Here is a 22,468-nt window from a genome sequence, read left to right as displayed (position 1 = left end):
AATGAAAAGCTACTGATCTGATTTTGATGGCTGATTTCACAGGGGAAAAACAGACGTTTTCCATGATAAAATCCGCTGTGGATTTTTTTTGCGTGAACATACCCTCAGGGTTTATTATGGGTTTCCAATGTGTACGGTATGTAAAAAATATTGTCCAGCCATCATTTTTAGATAAGTTATCCAGAAAAGAAAAATCTATTTGGCAACACTGGAGACGTTCTTTGTAACCTCCACATGCTCAACCATGGCCAAGGGATCAGGAACAGAGGATGCCCTTTATTGACTCAGAATGAAAGTACACAGCCCCTTTGGTGACTTCTAACGTTCTTATAATTTACAGTAGGTTTGCAGATACTTTTCTTAAAGGGAATCTGTCGTGTTGAACATGGTGTCTGAGCTACAGGCATCATGTTCTAGAGCAGGAGAAGCTGAGCAGATTGATATAAAATGTTGTAGGAAAAGATTCAGTATAACCTGTATTTCATTCATTTAAATTCCTGCTCATTTTGGGCTTTGAAGTCAGGGAGGCATTGATTTAAAGGGGTTCTGCACTTTGTTTAAACTGGATAGATCATCAGCATCTGATCGGCGGGGGGTCCAACACCCGGGACCCCCGCCGATCAGCTGTTTGAGAAGGCAGCGGCGCTCCAGCAGCACCGCAGCCTTCTTACTGTTTACCGCTGGCCCAGGGACGTCACGACTAGTATCACTGGCCTGGACGGGGCTAAGCTCTGTTCACTCGAATGGCCAGTTGATACAAGTCGTGACATCACTGGGCCAGCGGTAAACAGTTAGAAGGCCGCGGCGCTGCTGGAGCGCCGCTGCCTTCTCAAACAGCTGATCAGCGGGGGTCCTGGGTGTCGGACCCCTGCCGATCAGATGCTGATGATCTATCCAGAGCAGTGATGGCGAACCTTTTATAGACCGAGTGCCCAAACTGTAACCCAAAACCCACTTATTTATCACGAAGTGCCAACATGGCTATTTAACCGGAATGCTGCAGTCCAGTCTATCTTCCACATACTTTATCATTTAGCTATAATAGCCTGCCTACATTCAGTGTGCTGCCTGTGCTGTCCATAGTGCGCCCTATGCTGATGAATGGCAGGAAAAGTCTAAGGCATATTGGTACACCATAGACTTTTTCCAGGGCACAGGTGCCCCCAGAGAGGGCTCTGAGTGCCGCCTCTGGCACCCGTGCCATAGGTTCGCCACCACTGATCCAGAGGATAGCTCATCAGTTTAAACAAAGTGCATAACCTCTTTAAGTAAAGGTGCTCTTGCTCAAAAAGTGATTCACCCAATCACAAACAATGAAGTAAGCAGGCACTCACCATCTAGTTATATATAGAACATAGACTGTAAATCAATAAGCAGGTATATCATTTATTCACATCACTCTAAAATACATATATAAAAAAAAAACATTTAAATAAAAAAACAAATTTAAATAAAACCTATAATAAGATAAAATTGAAGTTCATCCCAAAAAATTGTTGTTGGGGGTAATATACAAAGATACCATGCAGACAATTAACAAAAGCGTTTTCAGATGATGAATCCTAAATTAGTAGCAGTAGTCTAGAAATGGTGGGGCTTGATTGGTATGTCCCTTAAGAACCGATGGTACCAATCGGTGACATTTAGTAACAGTAACAACAGCAATGGTTAGTGGCACCAATAATAGTAATAGTTCTTCTAAGCTTTTGCTCAGGCAAATGATAAATCCTTTGAGCAATAACGTCAGTCCAATAGCGTTTCATCTATCACTTATGGAGCAGTCATGACAGTTAGTAACAGTTGGTGATAATAATAGCAGCAGTGACTAATAGCCGCAGTAATAGCACTGATCAGCAGGGCAGAGTTTGTTGTTAGCTGTTGTTCAGACTTCTCGATTACAGCTATTGGTGCTTACTTGACTGATAACTCGCTAGTAACAGCAGTATTAGTTGCAGCAATAAAAGTAACTCATAGTAACATAGTACATAAGGCCGAAAAAAGACACTTGTCCATCCAGTTCGGCCTGTCATCCTGCAAGTTGATCCAGAGGAAGGCAAAAAAAACTGTGACTCTATATCCGTTTGGTACTCACTGATAGCTGCTCTATTGTGTCTGACTGATTTTGGTGGCGTCCCACTCGATCGTCAGTGCACTCATTCCGCTTGATCACGGTGTACTTGCTGCCGCCCAAACTCGGCGTCTCACAAGGTCTTAGTTTCCTATGTCCGCCGTAGGTTACGCGTGGCGTCTCACGTGGTTAAGGAGATATCACGTGATTCTCATCCTTCAGTAAATCGGTTGCTTGTTTCTTTCTTGACAAGCCGACCGCTTGTGTCACTGTTAATTATATCCACAATCCTTGCATTACTATTTAGAGTATAGTATCTTGCATTTTTTGATGGGTGTTTCAATAAGCCTGCTAAACGCTTTTCGAGGTTACCAGACCTCTTCTTCAGTAGCCATGTTTGAAACACCATAAGGTCTTTCCTTTTATACTTATTACAAGTTACTTGGAAAACCCGGATCCAGCTATAGATTACTTTAAAGGGATTCTGTCATCAGATTTGTGCCCTATAAGCTAAACATATGGCCATGTCGGTGCTAATAACATGAATCCTAAACTGCCCTTATTAAACCTGCTTGTGGCTCTATTAGCCCAAAAAACAGGTTTTAATAAGCTGTCACCTACCTAAGGTGCCCAAGGGGTTTTACATTAATCCAGGGTGCCCGCCTGCACCCCTCGCCGTCTGGTGCCCAGCGCCGCCTTCCTCACCTCAGCGCCGCCTCCTCAATCCACCCGTCCCTCTGCCAGATCCGGCGCCTGCGCACTAGGCTCAGCCTGATGCGCCGCGGACTCCTGGCAGCGGCTTCGTTGAGCGTATCAGGCCGGCGCATGCGCACTTCGCTCAACGAAGCCGCTGCCAGGAGTCCGCGGTAGTCACCTTGAGTCTGGTGTTTGTTCACACCATGCAGCAATCCAGAAGTCCTTGGACATAGCAGAAACCACCTGCTCTCACGCCAACAAGGTAGCAGACCTTTACCCAGGCCCAAACTCCCAGGTCCCAACACACAGACTGACAGAGCTTCACTATCAGAGAGGAGTAAATTCCCACCACCTGACAGTGCTGCCTGTGTTTTATAGCCCAAAACAAGACCCGGCCTGGAACGTGGGGAGAGGCCACCCACCCTGCACTTTGGCTGCTCCCAGTAAGAACCGGCCCAGATCGGCTTTACAGCCATACTAAATAGCAAAACCATGTCAGCCAGCACTAGCTGCCGCTGACACATGAAATTACCGGCTCTTACCTCACTGAGGCCAGGAATCTCGGTGACACATACCTTCCATCAATGACAGACCCTTGCGCCTTCCTACAGTTGCTTTTTATTATTTTTTTATTTTTATTTTTTATTTATTTACTAGCTGATGACCTGGCATTGCTCGGGTATTTATTTATTGCAATTTTATATGAAATAACAATGGCCGTCCCATTAACGGTGACCACCCCATTAACAGTGACTTTCACAGTGACCGCCCCTTTCACAGTGGCCGCCCCTTTAACAGTGACTGCCCCTTTAACAGTGACTGCCCCTTTAACAGTGACTTGCAAAGTGTCCGCCCCTTTAACAGTGACCACCCCTTGAACAGTGACTTTCACAGTGACCGCCCCTTCAACAGCGACTTTCACAGTGGCCGCCCCTTTAACAGTGACCTCCACGGTGCCTACCCCTTTAACAATGAACTCCACGGTGCCCACCCCTTTAACAGTGAACTTCACAGCGTCCGTCCGTTTAATAGTGGCCCCTGCCCCCATACATGTAGCAGTGCAGTTGTGCTGTCATACGTTATATGACTGAATATTTCAGGACCTGCGAACTGCTAAAACCTGTGATCAGTTGTTATGGCAACCTGAAGTAAGACCTGCGAGCTTCTATTGGCTGATAAGGAACATGTGACTGTGTGTATGGCAGTTAGGATTTAAGTGAAAGGCTGGCAGGCTTGTATTGGATAATGATGCAAATATCTATAATCTAGTGGCTCTACTATAACTAGACACAGTAATGGTGCTCACTTCAGTAGACGCACCCTCGTTGTCTGAAGAACAATAATTAGTAGAAAAGAACTGATTGGCACTCAAAATATATGGAATCACTAGCGTAGATACAAATAAATGATTTTTTCAGATATAAAATCCTCACAAATATTCTAGAAATACATAATAAAATAATGATAAAAATCCCTACACTACACTGTGTCACACAATGTACAGTATACCTCTACACTGTGCCACACAATGTACAGTATACCGCTACACTGTGCCACACAATATACAGTATACCTCTCCACTGTGTAGTCTGTTCTATAAGCACCCTTGTTCTGTGGTGGCGGACAGAAAATAATCTGGAAGTGCCGCTCCCGAGACCAGGCTCTGGATCCGCCACTGGACCGCTCACAGGAGTGTACATTTCTTCTAAACTGTAATCCGTATCCTCTGACCTGCAGAAATCAGCACTCGCTCGGTAACAACTAACAGGCAGTACCTGAAGGCTGTAGCCTGGCCCTGTTACCGAAGCTAGCCGAGTGGTGTAAGGTTAAGGTACTAGTAGAGATGAGCGGCGCTGAATCCGGATTTAAAGTTAGTTACTGCAGGATATGGATTATAGTTTAGAAATGTCAAATGTACACTCCTGTGAGTGGCGGGGAGGGAGATCTGTGGATCACACTGTCATGGGGTGTATCTGTGGATGACACATATAGCATAAGATGCTATATGCGGTATGTGTCATCCACAGATCCCCCCCATAGCAGTGTCATCCACAGATCCCCCTCCCTATAAAAGTGTCATCCACAGGCAGCTAGGACATGTTGAAATCTGAGTGATTTTTTTTTAATTTTTTTTTTAAACCACAGACAGCAGGACTTTTCTTCCCTGTTGCGGTTTTAGGTATTGGGTAAAGTATCGCAGCATTTCTAAGCGTACTTGTGTAAATATATTGTGCCCCCCCTACTTTTGTCCTGGCCCCCAGTGTGCCCCCCCAAGATTTAAAAGCTAGAGACGCCACTGACTGTATATATACTACAGAGGACAGTATACTGCTACAGATGGATCTGGATAGTTTGGACTATTGGGCAGAGAAGTGGCAGATGAGGTTTAACACTGACAAATGTAAGATTATGCACATGGAAAGGAATAATGCAAGTCACCCGTACATACTAAATGGTAAAACACTGGGTAACACTGACATGGAAAAGGACCGAGGAATTTTAGTGGACAGCTTTCCGTTTCTGAGTTCCATCATGGGCTCTCACAAGCGGTCCAAAACGGATCAGTTTTGCCCTAAAGCATTCTGCATGGAAAAGGATCCGCTCAGAATGCATCAGTTTGCCTCCGTTCAGTCACCATTCCACTCTAGAGGCGGACACCAAAACACAGCCTGCAGCGTTTTTCTGTCCGCCATGTGGTGTGGAACGAGATGGATCATGACACACAATGCAAGTCAATGGGGACGGATCTGTTTTCTCTGACACAATAGAAAACTGATCCATCCCCCATTGACATTCAATGGTGTTCGAAACGGATCCCTCATGGCTAGAGTTGAGCAAACCCAAACTGCGAAGTTCGGGTTCGTACCGAACTTTGCGAGTTCGGGTATCCAGAGCTGAACCCAGACTTTTTCACTGAAGTTCGGGTTCGGTGTCCGGGTGTTAATAGCATTATTAAAACAGAATGCTAAATAAAATGTCTACTGAGGGGTTAAAAATAAAAAATAAACTCACCTCATCCACTTGATCACGCAGCCGATAATATCTTTTCTTCAGGACATGCAAAAGGACCTGTGGTGACATCACCGCGCTCACCAGGTGACGTCACCGCAGGTCCTGCTGAATGAAGATTGAAGGACCTGCGGTGATGTCACCGCGCTCAACATGGGAAAATAATAAATTGAAGTTCGGGTCCCCATTGACTTAAATACCCGGCAAACGCAAACTTCCACGGGTTCACTCAACCCTAGTCATGACTATAGAAGACATAATAAACCGGATCCGTTCATGACGGATGCATGAGGTTGTATTACTGTAACGGAAGTGCTTTTGCAGATCCATGACGGATCTCGAAAAAAATGCTAATGTAAAAGTAGTGCTATTCAGTTTAAAAAAAGATGACTGAGGGGAGATCTAATAACTATGTATAAATATATCAGGGGTCAGTACAGAGATCTCTCCCATCATCTATTTATCCCCAGGACTGTGACGAGGGGACATCCTCTGCGCCTGGAGGAAAGAAGGTTTGTACACAAGCATAGAAGAGGATTATTTACGGTAAGAGCAGTGAGACTATGGAACTCTCTGCCTGAGGAGGTGGTGATGGTGAGTTCACTAAAAGAGTTCAAGAGGGGCCTGGATGTATTTCTGGAGTGTAATAATATTACAGGCAATAGCTACTAGAGAGGGGTCGTTGATCCAGGGAGTTATTCTGATGCCTGATTGGAAGGAATTTTCCCCGCTAAAATAAGGAAAATTATCTTTCACCTTGTAGTTTTTTTTGTCTTTCTGTGGATCAACTTGCAGGATAACAGGCTGAACTAGATGGACGTATGTAGCACATGGCCGTTGCCAGGCGTGACCCCTTATGGCGGTCCACAAACAGCAGGTCCACAATATGCGGGCACTAGCCATGTGCTCACCGCATCACGGATGCAGACTCATTCACTTGAATGGGTCGGCAATCCGGAAGGTGTGGTGCGGAATGGAGGCACGGAACCCCATGGAAGCATTATGGGTTTTCTGTCCGTGCCTCTGCGCCGCATAAAAATAGAACTTGTTCTATTTTTTGTGGTGTGGACGGATCACGGACCCAATTAAGTTGAATGGGTCTGAATCCATCTCGGGAGTCGCACGGATAGTGCCCATGTCTTGGGGACCTCAAATTGCGGTCCCCAATGCATGGAACGGCCGTGTGCATGAGGCCTTAGGCTGTGGCCACACTGCAACTTTTTGTTGCGCGACTAATTTATTTTAACTATTGAACTACAGCTGCAATCCAAATTAATGCATTCAGTTGAATACAATCTAGTGGACTGCAGCTGTCATTCAATAGTTAAAATCAATCAGTCGCGCTACAAAAAGTCGCAGTGTAGCCCTAGCCGTACACACTATATTGCTATGTTATTAATGTATGGGGGTAATACTGATCTTCCTACAGTGGTCTGTTAGTAACAGTACCGTGGAAATATTCAGTCACTATTTAGCTGTATTACTAGTAGTCATGGTGCGGCATTATCTGGATTGGGGGCCATTCAGGTGACGGGTGCTGACCCCCTATCTATGCCCCGCAGTCATGCCACTGATTTTGACACTCAGACTCTGTAGCCGATGACATCACAGATAGTGTTTCTAAGGAAAAAAAGAAGCGTTATCGTGCCAGGATTCTAATGGTGACATCACAAAAAGTGTAACCCTGCCAATGATGACATCACAAAGGATGGCGTAGCATCAGAGCGGCCATCTTGAATGTAATGGGCTCACACTTTATTAACATACCGTTAATGGAGATGAAACTAGTGGATGGAGTATTAACTGGGGGGTCAGTTATTTTGTGACTTGTACTAGTTTTCCGGCTATAATAAAAGTCACAAACTTTAGCACATGCAGATTGTGTGCAAAAATGTGTGACTTTAAATATAACGCTTTTAAATATTGGTAACGCGCCCCTTCAGGATCCAGCTCTGAGCTTACTTATGCAATTTGATCATTAAGAGAAATAAAACACAATTTTTTTCTTTAAAAAAAAACACTATTTTTATTTGTAAAAGGTTTTAGGTTTAAAATGATTCTTTTGCAGCATTGGCTCCGTCTTCAGGATTGGCTGGATTCAGGTCCGCTAACTTGTAGAGAGGAGGTCAGGGGTCGCACCTCTGGCAGATTTTCAGGGACAGAATATTGTCACCAGAGGTTCCAGATGTTATTTTGTAGTCGGATCCTAGAAGAGAAAATACCCAAATTAAAAAACGGTTTACAAAAACACAAGGAGAAGATGGAGGAAAGCGGCCAAACTTACTGGACCTGGTGGTGCTCTGCTCGTCTTCACTGGAATTTCAGATGGTTTGGATGGCAAAAACCATCTATAGATGGTAAGTGGGCCCCAAGGGGTAGATGGTAAGTGGGCCCCAAGGGGTAGATGGTAAGTGGGCCCCAAGGGGTAGATGGTAAGTGGGCCCCAAGGGGTAGATGGTAAGTGGGCCCCAAGGGGTAGATGGTAAGTGGGCCCAAAGGTGTAGATGGTAAGTGGGCCCCAAGCTGCAGATGGAAAATGGCCCCAAGCCGCAGATGGTAAATGGCCCCAAGCGGCAGATGGTAAATTGGGCCAAGCAGCAGATGTTATATGGTAGCCAAGGGGCAGATGGTATAGTAAGGGCCTACGGCAGATGTTATAGCCGGCGGCAGATGATACAGCTTGGCCGCTTTCTCTTCCGGGTACTTAAGTCCCTGATGTTAGTGGTGTTCCCCGGAAGGTCCTCCATCTCCACATCGTCCGGATATTGGCGAGGGCCAACCTCCATTTTATCATCATCACCGTTATCAGACTTCATATCCACATCATCGGGATACTGTCGAGGGCCGACATCCATTTTCTCTAAAGCATTCACCACAGGAATCGTCTTTGGCACCAACCTCCTCTTCTTCCAGGACTTCCCCATGGTGAGAGACAGCTAGAGATACTGACACTGCTGTCAGGGCGTGACCCCAATTTATGGGATTAGACCACACCCCCTGATTATTATGTCATAAGTAAATGAGTCATGCCCCATTATGACATCACAAGTAAAAAGGTCATGCCAGAGGAGGGGGGGCCAGGGGGACAAGCATCTATTGATGACATCACAAGAAGTGCCTTAGCATGAGAGCGGCCATATTGGATGTACTGAACTCACGTTTTTAATATCACATCATGTACATACATGTTCTAGTCTAAAATTTTCTTCATGTTTTTTCATTCTTTTCACATAGATTTTGGCATGAGGGGTGGGATATATGACCCCAGAGGACTTTGGTCCCTGTAGCAGCCAATCACAGTGCAGATTTAATTTCGTATTCCGCTCTTGGAAAATAAAAGCTGCGCTGTGATTGGTCGCTATGGGCAACAAGGACTGTTTTTCTTTTTGACCATTTCACCACATCTGTCCCATCTCCATCTAAATCTCTCAACCTCTCAGTTTTCACAAATAAAATTGCTTTAGACAAATGAAAGCAGCGCTGTGATTGGTTGCTAGGGACTGTTTTACTGTTAATCTGACCCGATTTGTGAGATGATGGGAGTGATAGATTGTGTATGAGAAATAGATGACGGGAGTGATACATTGTGAGATGGTGTGAGTGATAAATTACATACAAGATGATGGGTGTGACATACATTGTGTGTGAGATGATTACAGATATATAACTATAATGTAACATTTTTACAATAAAACATTTTAAAGATATTTCTCATACAGTGGATTATTGTGTAATATACAGGACTATACATGGGGTTCAGTGTAATATATAGGAATATACATGGGGCGCAGTGTAATATACAGGACTGTACATGGTGTTCAGTATAATATACAGGACTATACATGGGGTGCAGTGTAATATACAGGACTATACATGGGGGGCAGTATAATATACAGACTATACATGGGGTGCAGTATAAAATACAGGACTATACATGGGGCAGTATAATATACAGGACTATACATGGGGTGCAGTATAATATACAGGACTGTACATGGGGTGCAGTGTAATATACAGGACTATACATGGGGGCAGTATAATATACAGGACTATACATTGGGTGCAGTATAATATACAGGAATATACATGGGGCGCAGTATAATATACAGGACTATACATGGGGTGCAGTATAATATACAGGACTATACATGGGGTGCAGTATAATATACAGGACTATACATGGGGTGCAGTGTAATATACAGGACTATACATGGGGTGCAGTATAATATACAGGACTGTACATGGGGTGCAGTGTAATATACAGGACTATACATGGGGTGCAGTATAATATACAGGACTGTACATGGGGTGCAGTGTAATGTACAGGACTATACATGGGGTGCAGTATAATATACAGGACTATACATGGGGTGCAGTATAATATACAGGACTATACATGGGGTGCAGTATAATATACAGGAATATACATGGGGCGCAGTATAATATACAGGACTATACATGGGGTGCAGTATAATATACAGGACTATACATGGGGTGCAGTGTAATATACAGGACTATACATGGGGTGCAGTATAATATACAGGACTATACATGGGGTGCAGTATAATATACAGGACTGTACATGGGGTGCAGTGTAATGTACAGGACTATACATGGGGTGCAGTATAATATACAGGACTATACATGGGGTGCAGTGTAATATACAGGACTATACATGGGGTGCAGTATAATATACAGGACTATACATGGGGTGCAGTGTAATATACAGGACTATACATGGGGTGCAGTATAATATACAGGAATATACATGGGGTGCAGTGTAATATACAGGACTATACATGGGGTGCAGTATAATATACAGGACTGTACATGGGGTGCAGTGTAATGTACAGGACTATACATGGGGTGCAGTATAATATACAGGACTATACATGGGGTGCAGTATAATATACAGGACTGTACATGGGGTGCAGTGTAATGTACAGGACTATACATGGGGTGCAGTATAATATACAGGACTATACATGGGGTGCAGTGTAATATACAGGACTATACATGGGGTGCAGTATAATATACAGGAATATACATGGGGCGCAGTGTAATATACAGGACTATACATGGTGTTCAGTATAATATACAGGACTATACATGGGGTGCAGTGTAATATACAGGACTATACATGGGGGGCAGTATAATATACAGACTATACATGGGGTGCAGTATAAAATACAGGACTATACATGGGGCAGTATAATATACAGGACTATACATGGGGTGCAGTATAATATACAGGACTGTACATGGGGTGCAGTGTAATATACAGGACTATACATGGGGGCAGTATAATATACAGGACTATACATTGGGTGCAGTATAATATACAGGAATATACATGGGGCGCAGTATAATATACAGGACTATACATGGGGTGCAGTATAATATACAGGACTATACATGGGGTGCAGTATAATATACAGGACTATACATGGGGTGCAGTATAATATACAGGAATATACATGGGGCGGAGTATAATATACAGGACTATACATGGGGTGCAGTATAATATACAGGACTATACATGGGGTGCAGTGTAATATACAGGACTATACATGGGGTGCAGTATAATATACAGGACTATACATGGGGTGCAGTATAATATACAGGACTATACATGGGGTGCAGTGTAATGTACAGGACTATACATGGGGTGCAGTATAATATACAGGACTGTACATGGGGTGCAGTGTAATGTACAGGACTATACATGGGGTGCAGTATAATATACAGGACTATACATGGGGTGCAGTGTAATATACAGGACTATACATGGGGTGCAGTATAATATACAGGACTATACATGGGGTGCAGTGTAATATACAGGACTATACATGGGGTGCAGTATAATATACAGGACTGTACATGGGGTGCAGTGTAATATACAGGACTATACATGGGGTGCAGTATAATATACAGGACTGTACATGGGGTGCAGTGTAATGTACAGGACTATACATGGAGTGCAGTATAATATACAGGACTATACATGGGGTGCAGTATAATATACAGGACTATACATGGGGTGCAGTATAATATACAGGACTATACATGGGGTGCAGTATAATATACAGGAATATACATGGGGCGCAGTATAATATACAGGACTATACATGGGGTGCAGTATAATATACAGGACTATACATGGGGTGCAGTGTAATATACAGGACTATACATGGGGTGCAGTATAATATACAGGACTATACATGGGGTGCAGTATAATATACAGGACTGTACATGGGGTGCAGTGTAATGTACAGGACTATACATGGGGTGCAGTATAATATACAGGACTATACATGGGGTGCAGTGTAATATACAGGACTATACATGGGGTGCAGTATAATATACAGGACTATACATGGGGTGCAGTGTAATATACAGGACTATACATGGGGTGCAGTATAATATACAGGACTGTACATGGTGTGCAGTGTAATATACAGGACTATACATGGGGTGCAGTATAATATACAGGACTGTACATGGGGTGCAGTGTAATGTACAGGACTATACATGGGGTGCAGTATAATATACAGGACTATACATGGGGTGCAGTGTAATATACAGGACTGTACATGGGGGGACCCGATGGCACCGCCGCCGCACAATAAAAAGCTGCAAACCGCAGGTCTAAATTGACCTGCGGTTTACGGCGATAGCCGACACTGGGGGGTCTCGGGACCCCCCCGGGCATTTAGCTGAGGTGCCTGCTCAATGATTTGAGCAGGCACCTTGTTCCGATCACCGCCCACCGGGCAGCGGTGATCGGAACAACCCATGACGTACTGGTTCGTGGTACCGGTCATGGGTCCTTAAAGACTCGGGATCCATGCCGTACTGGTACGTCATGGGTCCCTAAGGGGTTAAGGCAATGCAAGCCCAGGAGGGGACAAGCAACCAAAATGCACTTTAGAGGCAGGGCCTCTGGGCCTAGCAGAGCAGGTGGCGCTCTGCTAGCCAACATAGAACCTTTCCCCAGGAGGGGGTAGGTTAGACTGATTCACCAACGCTAAACTCCCCCTCTCTCTCAGAGAGGGTTAGAGACTGGAAGGAAAAGTTCCAGACTCTGCTAAGGCTTTGCGAATTGTTTGCTTCCACCTGCTGGCGGAACAGGCACATTACATAAACTATAACAGTTACATGGAAAAAATATGCACATTATTCTGAGATGACATAAAATACATTAGATGACAGGTATTAGCACATAGGAGACAGTAGCAAGGTGTCCAAAGGAGTGGTAGTAGCACTCCGGGACATTACATATATACTATATATATATACTACAGAGGACAGTATACTATATACATAATACAGAGGACAGTATACTGTATATACTGTAAATATATCACAGAGGACGGTATACTGTATCTATATACTACAGAGGACAGTATACTGTGTATATACTACAGAGGACAGTATACTGTATATATATGTACTACAGAGGACAGTATACTGTATATATACTACAGAGGACAGTATACTGTATATATATACTACAGAGGACAGTATACTGTATACAGTGGCGTCGCCAGAGGGGGCCACGGCCCCCCCTACATCATGCTGTGCCCCCCCAACTAAAATACCCGTGCCCCCCCCCCCCCCCCCCCAAGTGAGCCGCCGCAGTCGGGCACAGCCAGGGAGATGAGCGCTTCCATTGCGCTCATCTCCATAGTCATCTGCCGGCCTGTGTGCTGCGGCAGTACAGGGGAGGGAGAGGCGTGTCCCTTCACTTTTCTCTGATAGGCTGCCGGCCTAGTGCCGGCAGCCTATCAGAGGCCGCCGGCCGGCGCAGGCGGCGCGATGCCGTCATCGCGCCGCCTGAGCCATACAGTGCGGGACACAGGCCGGAAGAGGCCTGCATCACATCGCTGAGTCACTGACATGGAGGTAAGTATGAGTTTTTTTTGTTTTTTTTTACAACAGTGTTACTGGGACATTGGGGGGGGGCAGCTTATTACTGGCACATTGGGGGGGCAGCTTATTACTGGCACATTGGGGGGGCAGCTTATTACTGGCACATTGGGGGGGCAGCTTATTACTGGCACATTGGGGGGCAGCTTATTACTGGCACATTGGGTGGCAGCTTATTACTGGCACATTGGGTGGCAGCTTATTACTGGCACATTGGGGGGGCAGCTTATTACTGGCACATTGGGGGGGCAGCTTATTACTGGCACATTGGGGGGGGCAGCGTATTACTGGCACATTGGGGGGGCAGCTTATTACTGGCACATTGGGGGGGCAGCTTATTACTGGCACAGTGGGGGGGGCAGCTTATTGCTGGCACATTGGGGGGGCAGCTTATTACTGGAACATTGGGGGGCTTATTACTGGCACGTGATGGGGGGCAGCTTATTGCTGGCACGTGATGGGGGGCTTATTACTGGCACGTGATGGGGGGTTTATTACTGGCACGTGATGGGGGGCTTATTACTGGCACGTGATGGGGGGCTTATTACTGGCACGTGATGGGGGCTTATTACTGGCACATTGGGGGGCGGCTTATTACTGGCACATTAGGGGGGCGGCTTATTATTGGCACATTGGGGGGGCGGCTTTTTACTGGCACATGGGGGGCGGCTTATTACTGGCACGTGATGGGGGGCTTATTACTGGCACGTGATGGGGGGGCTTATTACTGGCACGTGATGGGGGCTCTTGTTACTGGCACGTGATTGGTGGGCACTATAGGGGCATCTACTGAGGCCACAAAGAAGGGGTATTTTATATGGGGTGCTCTGTACAGTAGCATTTTATACTGGGACACATTATGGTGGGTACTATGGGGAAGCGGGAGAGGAGTACTATGGAGTCATCTACGTGGGGCACTAAGAAGGGGTATTTTTGTACTTGCAAATTATGGGGGACACTGAGGGCATCTACTGGGGCACTATATATGGGGCATTTTATACTGGTACATTATGGGGGGCACTAGGAGGAAGGGGGGAGAGGAGCACTATGGGGGCATTTACTGGGGGCACTATATAGGGGTATTTTACACTGGCACATTATGGGGGACATTAGCTCAACTTGGGGCATTACAAGGGGGTATTTTTTGCACTGTCACATTATAAGGAGAATTATTTCTACTGGGGGGGGCATTATGGTGGGCTTTATTACTCCCCCATGGTATGACCCCCTAGTAGCAGCACCAGCCTCTCCCTGCTCTGCTATCCCTCTGCCCCTTCTCCAAATCCTTATTATGAAATCTTTCTTATTAGGATGAAACAGAACATCAGCTCTGCCGAGCCCCCGGCCAATGTGGTGAAGTTGTGTCCGAGATCCCCAAGGGCCAAGCCAAGTAACTGTAAGTTTTCATGTGAAATATGTTTGTTATACACATATAGCCTACACGGTGCCCCACAATATACAGTATAACACTACACTGTGCCACACAATGTACCGTATACTGCTACACTGTGCCGCACAATATACTGTATACCTCTACACTGTGTAGTCTGTTCTATAAGCACCCTTGTTCTGTGGCGGCGGACAGAAAATAATCTGGAAGTGCCGCTCCCGAGACCAGGCTCTGGATCCGCCACTGGACCGCTCACAGGAGTGTACATTTCTTCTAAACTGTAATCCGTATCCTCTGACCTGCAGAAATCAGCACTCGCTCGGTAACAACTAACAGGCAGTACCTGAAGGCTGTAGCCTGGCCCTGTTACCGAAGCTAGCCGAGTGGTGTAAGGTTAAGGTACTAGTAGAGATGAGCGGCCGCTGAATCCGGATTTAAAGTTAGTTACTGCAGGATATGGATTACAGTTTAGAAATGTCAAATGTACACTCCTGTGAGTGGCGGGGAGGGAGATCTGTGGATCACACTGTTATAGAGAGGGGCTATCTGTGGATGACACTGTTATAGAGGGGGAAATGGGGATGACACTGTCATGGGGTGGATCTGTGGATGACACATATAGCATAAGATTCTATATACGGTATGTGTCATCCACAGATACCCCCCCCCCCTCCACCTATGCAGTGTCATTCACAGATCCCCCCCCCCCCATAGCAGTGTCATCCACAGATCCCCCTCCCTATAAAAGTGTCATCCACAGATCCCCCTCCCTATAAAAGTGTCATCCACAGGCAGCTAGGACATGTTGAAATCTGAGTGATTTTTTTAATTTATTTTTTAAACCACAGACAGCAGGACTTTTCTTCCCTGTTGCGGTTTTAGGTATTGGGTAAAGTATCGCAGCATTTCTGAGCGTACTTGTGTAAATATATTGTTGTTATAGCTGCCCCCCCCCCCCTACTTTTGTCCTGGCCCCCAGTGTGCCCCCCCCCCCCCCCCCCCCCCAAAATTTGAAAGCTAGAGACGCCACTGCCCCCGCAAGAATTCTTTCCAGGTAGCAAGGGATGTGTATACCAAGTTTCGTTGAAATGGATGGTTGCGTTTTTGAGTTTTCACGGAACATACATACACACATACGTCCTTTTTATATATATATAGATTGACATCTTTATCTTAATCTATTCATAGAAGGATAGAGAAAACAAAAGGAACTTGAGAGATGTAAAATAGGGTGGTGGCTCCCCACCAAGGGGAGATCGGAGTGCTGGAAAAACAGCCCGACTCCGATGTCCCATCCGCAAAGGGCACCCACCCCATAGTCTTATAGAAAACCGAACAGTTCAAAGTCTGAATTCAAGCCATCTGGTAGTAGAGTATTGAAGTCATAGATGCGCCTGGCTTCTTGTCTCGACATGTTTGCAATGTGACCCCCCCCCCCCCTCCCCTCCAATGTACCTCTACCTTTTCAAATGCAATGAATGTTAGTCGACTTGGGTCTTTGTTATGGCAGTATTTGAAATGTTTAGATAAAGAATGTTTTTCATAACCTTTTCTGATCTTAGTCATATGTTCAGAAATTCTTGATTTAAATAACCTTTTTATTCTACCTATATATTGTTTTTTTACAGGGGCACTCGATTAAATAGAGGACATATGCTGTACTACATGATAGGAAGGTATCAATTTCATAAGTGAAGGCATTACTTGTCGAGGAAACCCTAATTGTTTTTTTGGGGAACTTAATGTTTTTACAGTTGCTACATGCGTTGCATCTATAGAAGCCTTTGAGGTTGAACAGATTCTGGGAGAGCCCTTCTTTTTGTTTATTTTGTATTTTAACAGTCGGTGCTACTTTAAGTGATAAATTTGGCGCCCTAGTGTATACAATTTGTGGTCCGTTAGTTAACAGTCTACTTGTCCTTTAAGATGTGATGCTAGTGTTTTCTCACAATGGTTTCTATTTTTCTACGCTGAGCATTATAGGGTAAAATAATTCTGATCTGTTCTTCTTTTTCTTGGTGTTTAATCTCTATCTCATTATCTTCTGATGCAAAGAAGGACTTTCTTTGCATGTTTCACACCTCTGTCAAAGATGATTCGACAAGATGAGCAGGGTAATTTCTGGTGAGAAATTGTTCATTCAGATGGGCTGCTTCCTTTTCAAAGTCCTCCTCAACCGTACAATTTCTTTTTAGCCGTCTAAATTGTCCTTTCGGGATATTTATCAGCCACCTCGGCAGGTGGCAACTGGAGTAAAGGATATAGCTGTTTCTTGCTACCGGTTTTTGATAAGTTTGGCATATCAACTGGTTTTCTTGTGTTTTAATAATCAAATCCAAAAATTCTATTTGTTTTGTACTGATATTGGAAGTGAATTTTAGATTGTTCTGATTCTGATTTATCCCCATATAGTTTTTTTGGCAAATAAAAACTATATCATCTATAAATCTCTGCCAGAGCACTAGGTCCTCCCCCAGTCTTGGCCCAATATGCTGATCCTCCCATTGGGTCATGAATAAATTAGCATAACTAGGGGCGAACCTAGTGCCCATGGCAGTCCCCCTCACCTGGAGGTAAAAATCTGAATCATATGCAAAATAATTGTGAGACAGGATATACTCAACTCCCTCGGCTATATACTCTATTTGTTCTAATTGGAATTGTCCATGTAGTTCCAGTTGTTGTTTTAGAGCATGTATGCCCTGTTCATGATTAATTGTGGTATAAAGTGAATTTACATCCAGAGTACCTAAGATCCACTGATGTTTATATTGTAGACTCTCGATACTCTGGCTTATTTGGGTGGTATCCTTAATATATGAGAAGGTATTCTTTACTACTGGTTGTAATTGTTTATCCAAATATTGAGATAAATTGGATGTGAAAGATCCTATACCAGAAATGATCAGTCTGCCCGGGTGATTTACAGTTTTTTTATGAATTTTCGGGATACAATAAAAGAACGGTAGCCGCTGTTGAGTACCTACAATTAATTTATACTCCTGTTCATTTAAAAATCCCTTGTTTAATCCCCTTTCAGCGTATTTATCTAGTGATTGGCTAAATTCCCTAATAGGATCATTTTGCAATCGTCTATATGTTGTAGTGTCTGACAGTTGTTTTTTGCACTCCATATCATATTGTTGTGTATCTTAGATTATGATTGCACCTCCCTTATCTGCCAGACGAATTGTAATATTATCTTCCTGCTGTAATTATTTGATGGCCTGAATTTCCCATGAAGTGAGGTTATTCAGCTTTTTAGATCCTCCCTTTATTTTCCTTATGTCGGCTTCCACATTTTTTTAAAGGTAATGATTTCATGTCCCATTTCTTGTTTAGGGTACATTTTGGTTTTCAATTTAAGATCCGTATGGTAATACTTCTCCTGCTTATCATCAATATGATTAATTGGATATTTTTTTTTTAAATACTTCTTTAGGGTCCATTCACACGTCTGCAAAATGGGTCCGCATCCGTTCCGCAATTTTGCGGATCAGGTGCGGACCCATTTATTTTCAATGGGGCTGGAATGTGCTGTCCGCATCTGCATTTGCGGATCCACACTTCCGGATCCGCACTCCCGTTCCGCAAAAAAAATAACATGTCCTATTGTTGTCCGCAATTGCGGACAAGAAAAGGCATTTTCTATAAGAGTGCCGGCGATGCGCGGTCCGCACATTGCTGGTGTCCGTGTTTTGCAGATCAGAAAAACACATATGGACGTGTGAATGGACCCTTAAACATAACTTCCTTATAAATTTTTCTATTCCGATAAATGTGCCGAATTTAATTAAATGTGCTGTAGGTGGGAATTTCAACCCTTTGTTAAGTAGACTTGATTAGGCAATAACAATAGAAAATAAATTAACTATGGAATTCTCGTTCTCTATTACTATCTTCTGTGATTTCTTTCTCTCCTTTCCCTTCCCCCTTCGTGTTTTCTGTCTTCTAAGCTCTGGTTGTGTGAGTGATGATAGTGATTCCCTGAATGTGCTTCTCCATTCGTGTAATTTTGATATTGATTCCTCACATAGTGTGTTCTCTGTGTGTGTTGGTTCTGATTCCATCTTTGGGTTTCCTCCTTGTGTCTTAAATTGTACTTGTGTCCTACAGGTGGGCACTGGGGAATTAGTGCCTGTTCATCCTTATCTTTTTGAGTACAGGTATTACCAGGCTGATCTTTATATTTTCCATCTTTTTGTGCTTTTTGTGTACCATTTTTCACAAGATTGCAAATTTTCTTACTTTTTTTTAGCTATAATTTCCTGTTCTACTATTCCCAGATTTTTGCAAATTCTCTCATGTCAACTAGTGCATTCTTCATTTTTTGGGAATTTGTCTATCTCCCTTATTTGGTTAATTTTTACAGTTGTTTCCTCTAAAAATTTGTGTCCTCCTTTTAATAATTAATTGAGAATAATTAAAAGAGCTATAGACTGTACTGTCAATAACTTTTCCCATTCTTTATCAAACTCTTCGCTATGTAGGGCCTGTGGTGGGGTCTTAGAGAGCTCCGGTACTATATCCTGTTCTAGGTGGCGATTGAGTGATTTTATCTCCCACCTTTGTTTCAGTTGTTTAATTAGTAAGGTCTCAAGATCTCTAAATACCTCCGTCACGGATCTATTTCAAAATTTCCATTCTCTGACGTTGATCCTCTATATAATTCCAGATGTCCACACTGACACAGAAAAGGGAGCTCGACTATAATAGGGTGATTTTGGCAAAGAGGAATTTAAGTAATATAGTGGCTCACCTTCTATGTGGCAATGGGAAAGGTGCTCTTGCTATCAGTGATTGACAGCTGTCTCTGTATACACAGTCCTCGGGGGGAGGTTGTCAATCACTGATAGGACCGACTGCTGGACTTCAAAGCTCAGAAAGAGCAGGAATTTAAATAAATTACAGGTTTTACTGAATCTTTTCCCATAAAACTATATATCAGTCTGCTCAGCTCCTCCTGCTCTATAACCTACTGCATGTAGCTTGCAATGCTTTTTCATGGTAACAGGTTCTCTTTAACTTACCTAGTACTGGTCTTGAATTACCTAGATGTCCCTTTTCCAGCAATTCCTGCCACACTACGATGCTATTTGCATTGATGTTTTTAAGGGAACCTGTCACATCGCATGCAGTCTTTCTGCAAGTATTGTTGTGTGGAACAAGCACAGCATAATACAGTACCAGCAAAGTGAATGAGGTCTGACAAATCTCATGTAAACTTTGCTTTTTATTGCCGCGTGGAAATTTACCTGTCATATGGATTTCGGAATCCGCAACATGTCAATTGCTTCTGCTGATTTTTTGTGCAGATTTCACCCTTGGATGAGATTGGGGCAAAACCGTATAAAAATCTGCTACACTCCGAGATGTTCCCGCCCTCCCCTTCATTATGCTGTTTCACTCAAATCCGAGTGAAAACTGCAGCTGAAACCCCCTCCTCCACCGCAGTTGTACACTCGGAAGTGTTAATACTGGCATTTATAACACCAGTCTAAATAGCAAACCCCTCTGGTGTATGATGATCCAGAGTTATTAAAAGATAATAATTCTGAAGCATCGGTGGGAGTTCTGTGAGCCGCAAAAAGAAATCTACCCTGGCAAGGGAGCCGGCAGATTTCAGGTCTAATGTTTTCTGGCACACGTTGTTAAATAAGTTGTGCCATGGGGATCCCACCCATGGCCTGCCTCCTCCCACCCACTGGAACTAAAAGCTGAGCTTTTTTTGCATTTAATACCATGATAAAGTATTATACATTGTTCATCTTTGGATCCTGGCTAATACTTTGTCCTTTCTGTTTAGGTTAGCTACAGGGCTCAGCAGGGTAACAGCCGGCATGCAGTGATGAAGATGACCTTGGTCTGGCTCCTGGCCTTCCTACTATATGGACCAGCCATCATCACGTGGGAATACATTGCAGGCAAGACCATCATCCCTGAAGGTGAATGCTTTGCTGAATTCTTTTACAACTGGTACTTCCTAATGACTGCGTCCACCATAGAGTTCTTCACACCTTTTATAAGTGTAACTTTCTTCAATGTCAGTATCTACCTAAATATTCAAAAGAGGACAAGAACAAGGCTGGACCTTATGCAAGAGGCTCACAGCCATAGTATCACTGACAATCCAAAGGTTATGGATGAACCCGTCAGGTCTAATTCTCTAAAATGTTGGAAGTCAGCCTATAAGGGGTCGAAAGCTAGAGATGTTGACAAGGCCACCATCAAGGCAGCTGAGGCTGAGATCTTAGAAAGGGTCAAAGGAGTCAAAAGAGCCTCTCTGAACGGGAGTTCATTGACTGTCCATGGAAAATCTAAAAGTAGCAGAAGAAGTTTTACAGAATCTGGTTCTACTCCATCCTTGGAAAAACGTATGAGGATGGTTTCTCAAGGAATTGCACAACGTTTTCGGTTGTCGAGAGACAAAAAAATTGCTAAGTCTTTAGCTGTCATTGTCTGTGTATTTGGGCTATGCTGGGCGCCTTACACCTTACTCATGATAATAAGAGCGGCCTGCAGGGGCCACTGTATACCAGAGTATTGGTATGAAGCTTCTTTTTGGCTGCTGTGGGTAAACTCAGCTGTGAACCCCATTTTGTATCCTTTGTGTCATTACAGCTTTAAAAGGGCATTTAAGAAGATTTTGTGTCCCCAAAAGTTTAAAATCAAGCCGAGTAGCAAATTCCACCGTTGCTGGAAGTGAGGGAACTCAGGATAAAAGTAGGTCGGTTCGTACATGCTGTGGAGAAATACAAGAACGAGGAGAAGAAGAAAAATCAAGGCTGTGCAGTTCATGAAGTTGGTCTTGGTAGACTGTATGGGGTTGACCAAAGGTTTTTAAAGACAATCAAAAATCCATTCAATTCAATTAGATCATTAAAGGGGTTGTCTGACTTCAGCAAATGGCATTTATCATGTCGAGAAAGTTAATATAAGGCACTTACTAATGTGTTGTGATTGTCCATATTGCCTCCTTTGCTGGCTTGATTCATTTTCCATCAAAATATACACTTATTTCCAGGGGTTACGGAAGACGCTGCACATGCGTGCCTATGCGCGCTCCCATGGTTCCAGACACCAGGGAGGCTGGTTTTTGCCCCCTATATTATGCAAGCACGACCACTGCTGCTGGATTGAAGGATGGTCACAACTCCTGAAAGAGAGCCGTGTATGTTGTGATGGAAAAATGAAACCAGCCAGCAAAGGGGACAATATGGACAATCACAATACAACAGTAATTGGCTTGTATTAACTGACTGCATGATAAATGCCTTTTGCTGAAGTGAGACAACCCCTTTAAGAGGAAGCCACATTTAGTACGTGTTGTTCCTTATGAGGAACATCTCATTTCAAAGTTGCTTCACGTGGTGTCA

General features: G+C 43.9%; 1 protein-coding gene across 1 annotated transcript in view; it reads left to right on the top strand.

Moving 5' to 3' along the window:
- Positions 1-22,009, top strand: part of HRH3 (histamine receptor H3) — a 36,751-nt gene extending 14,742 nt beyond the window's left edge. Inside the window, exon 3 of the mRNA XM_044299030.1 lies at positions 20,899-22,009. Coding sequence (XP_044154965.1) covers positions 20,899-21,798 — 900 coding nt within the window. The 3' untranslated portion in view covers positions 21,799-22,009. The remainder of the gene's footprint in view (positions 1-20,898) is intronic.
- The last annotated feature ends 459 nt before the right edge of the window (positions 22,010-22,468 follow it).

Source organism: Bufo gargarizans, chromosome 6 (assembly GCF_014858855.1).
Source record: "Bufo gargarizans isolate SCDJY-AF-19 chromosome 6, ASM1485885v1, whole genome shotgun sequence".
NCBI classification, from domain to species: Eukaryota; Metazoa; Chordata; class Amphibia; order Anura; family Bufonidae; genus Bufo; species Bufo gargarizans.
Note: the sequence above shows the minus strand (reverse complement) of the source record. Positions and strands in the feature narration are given on the sequence as shown.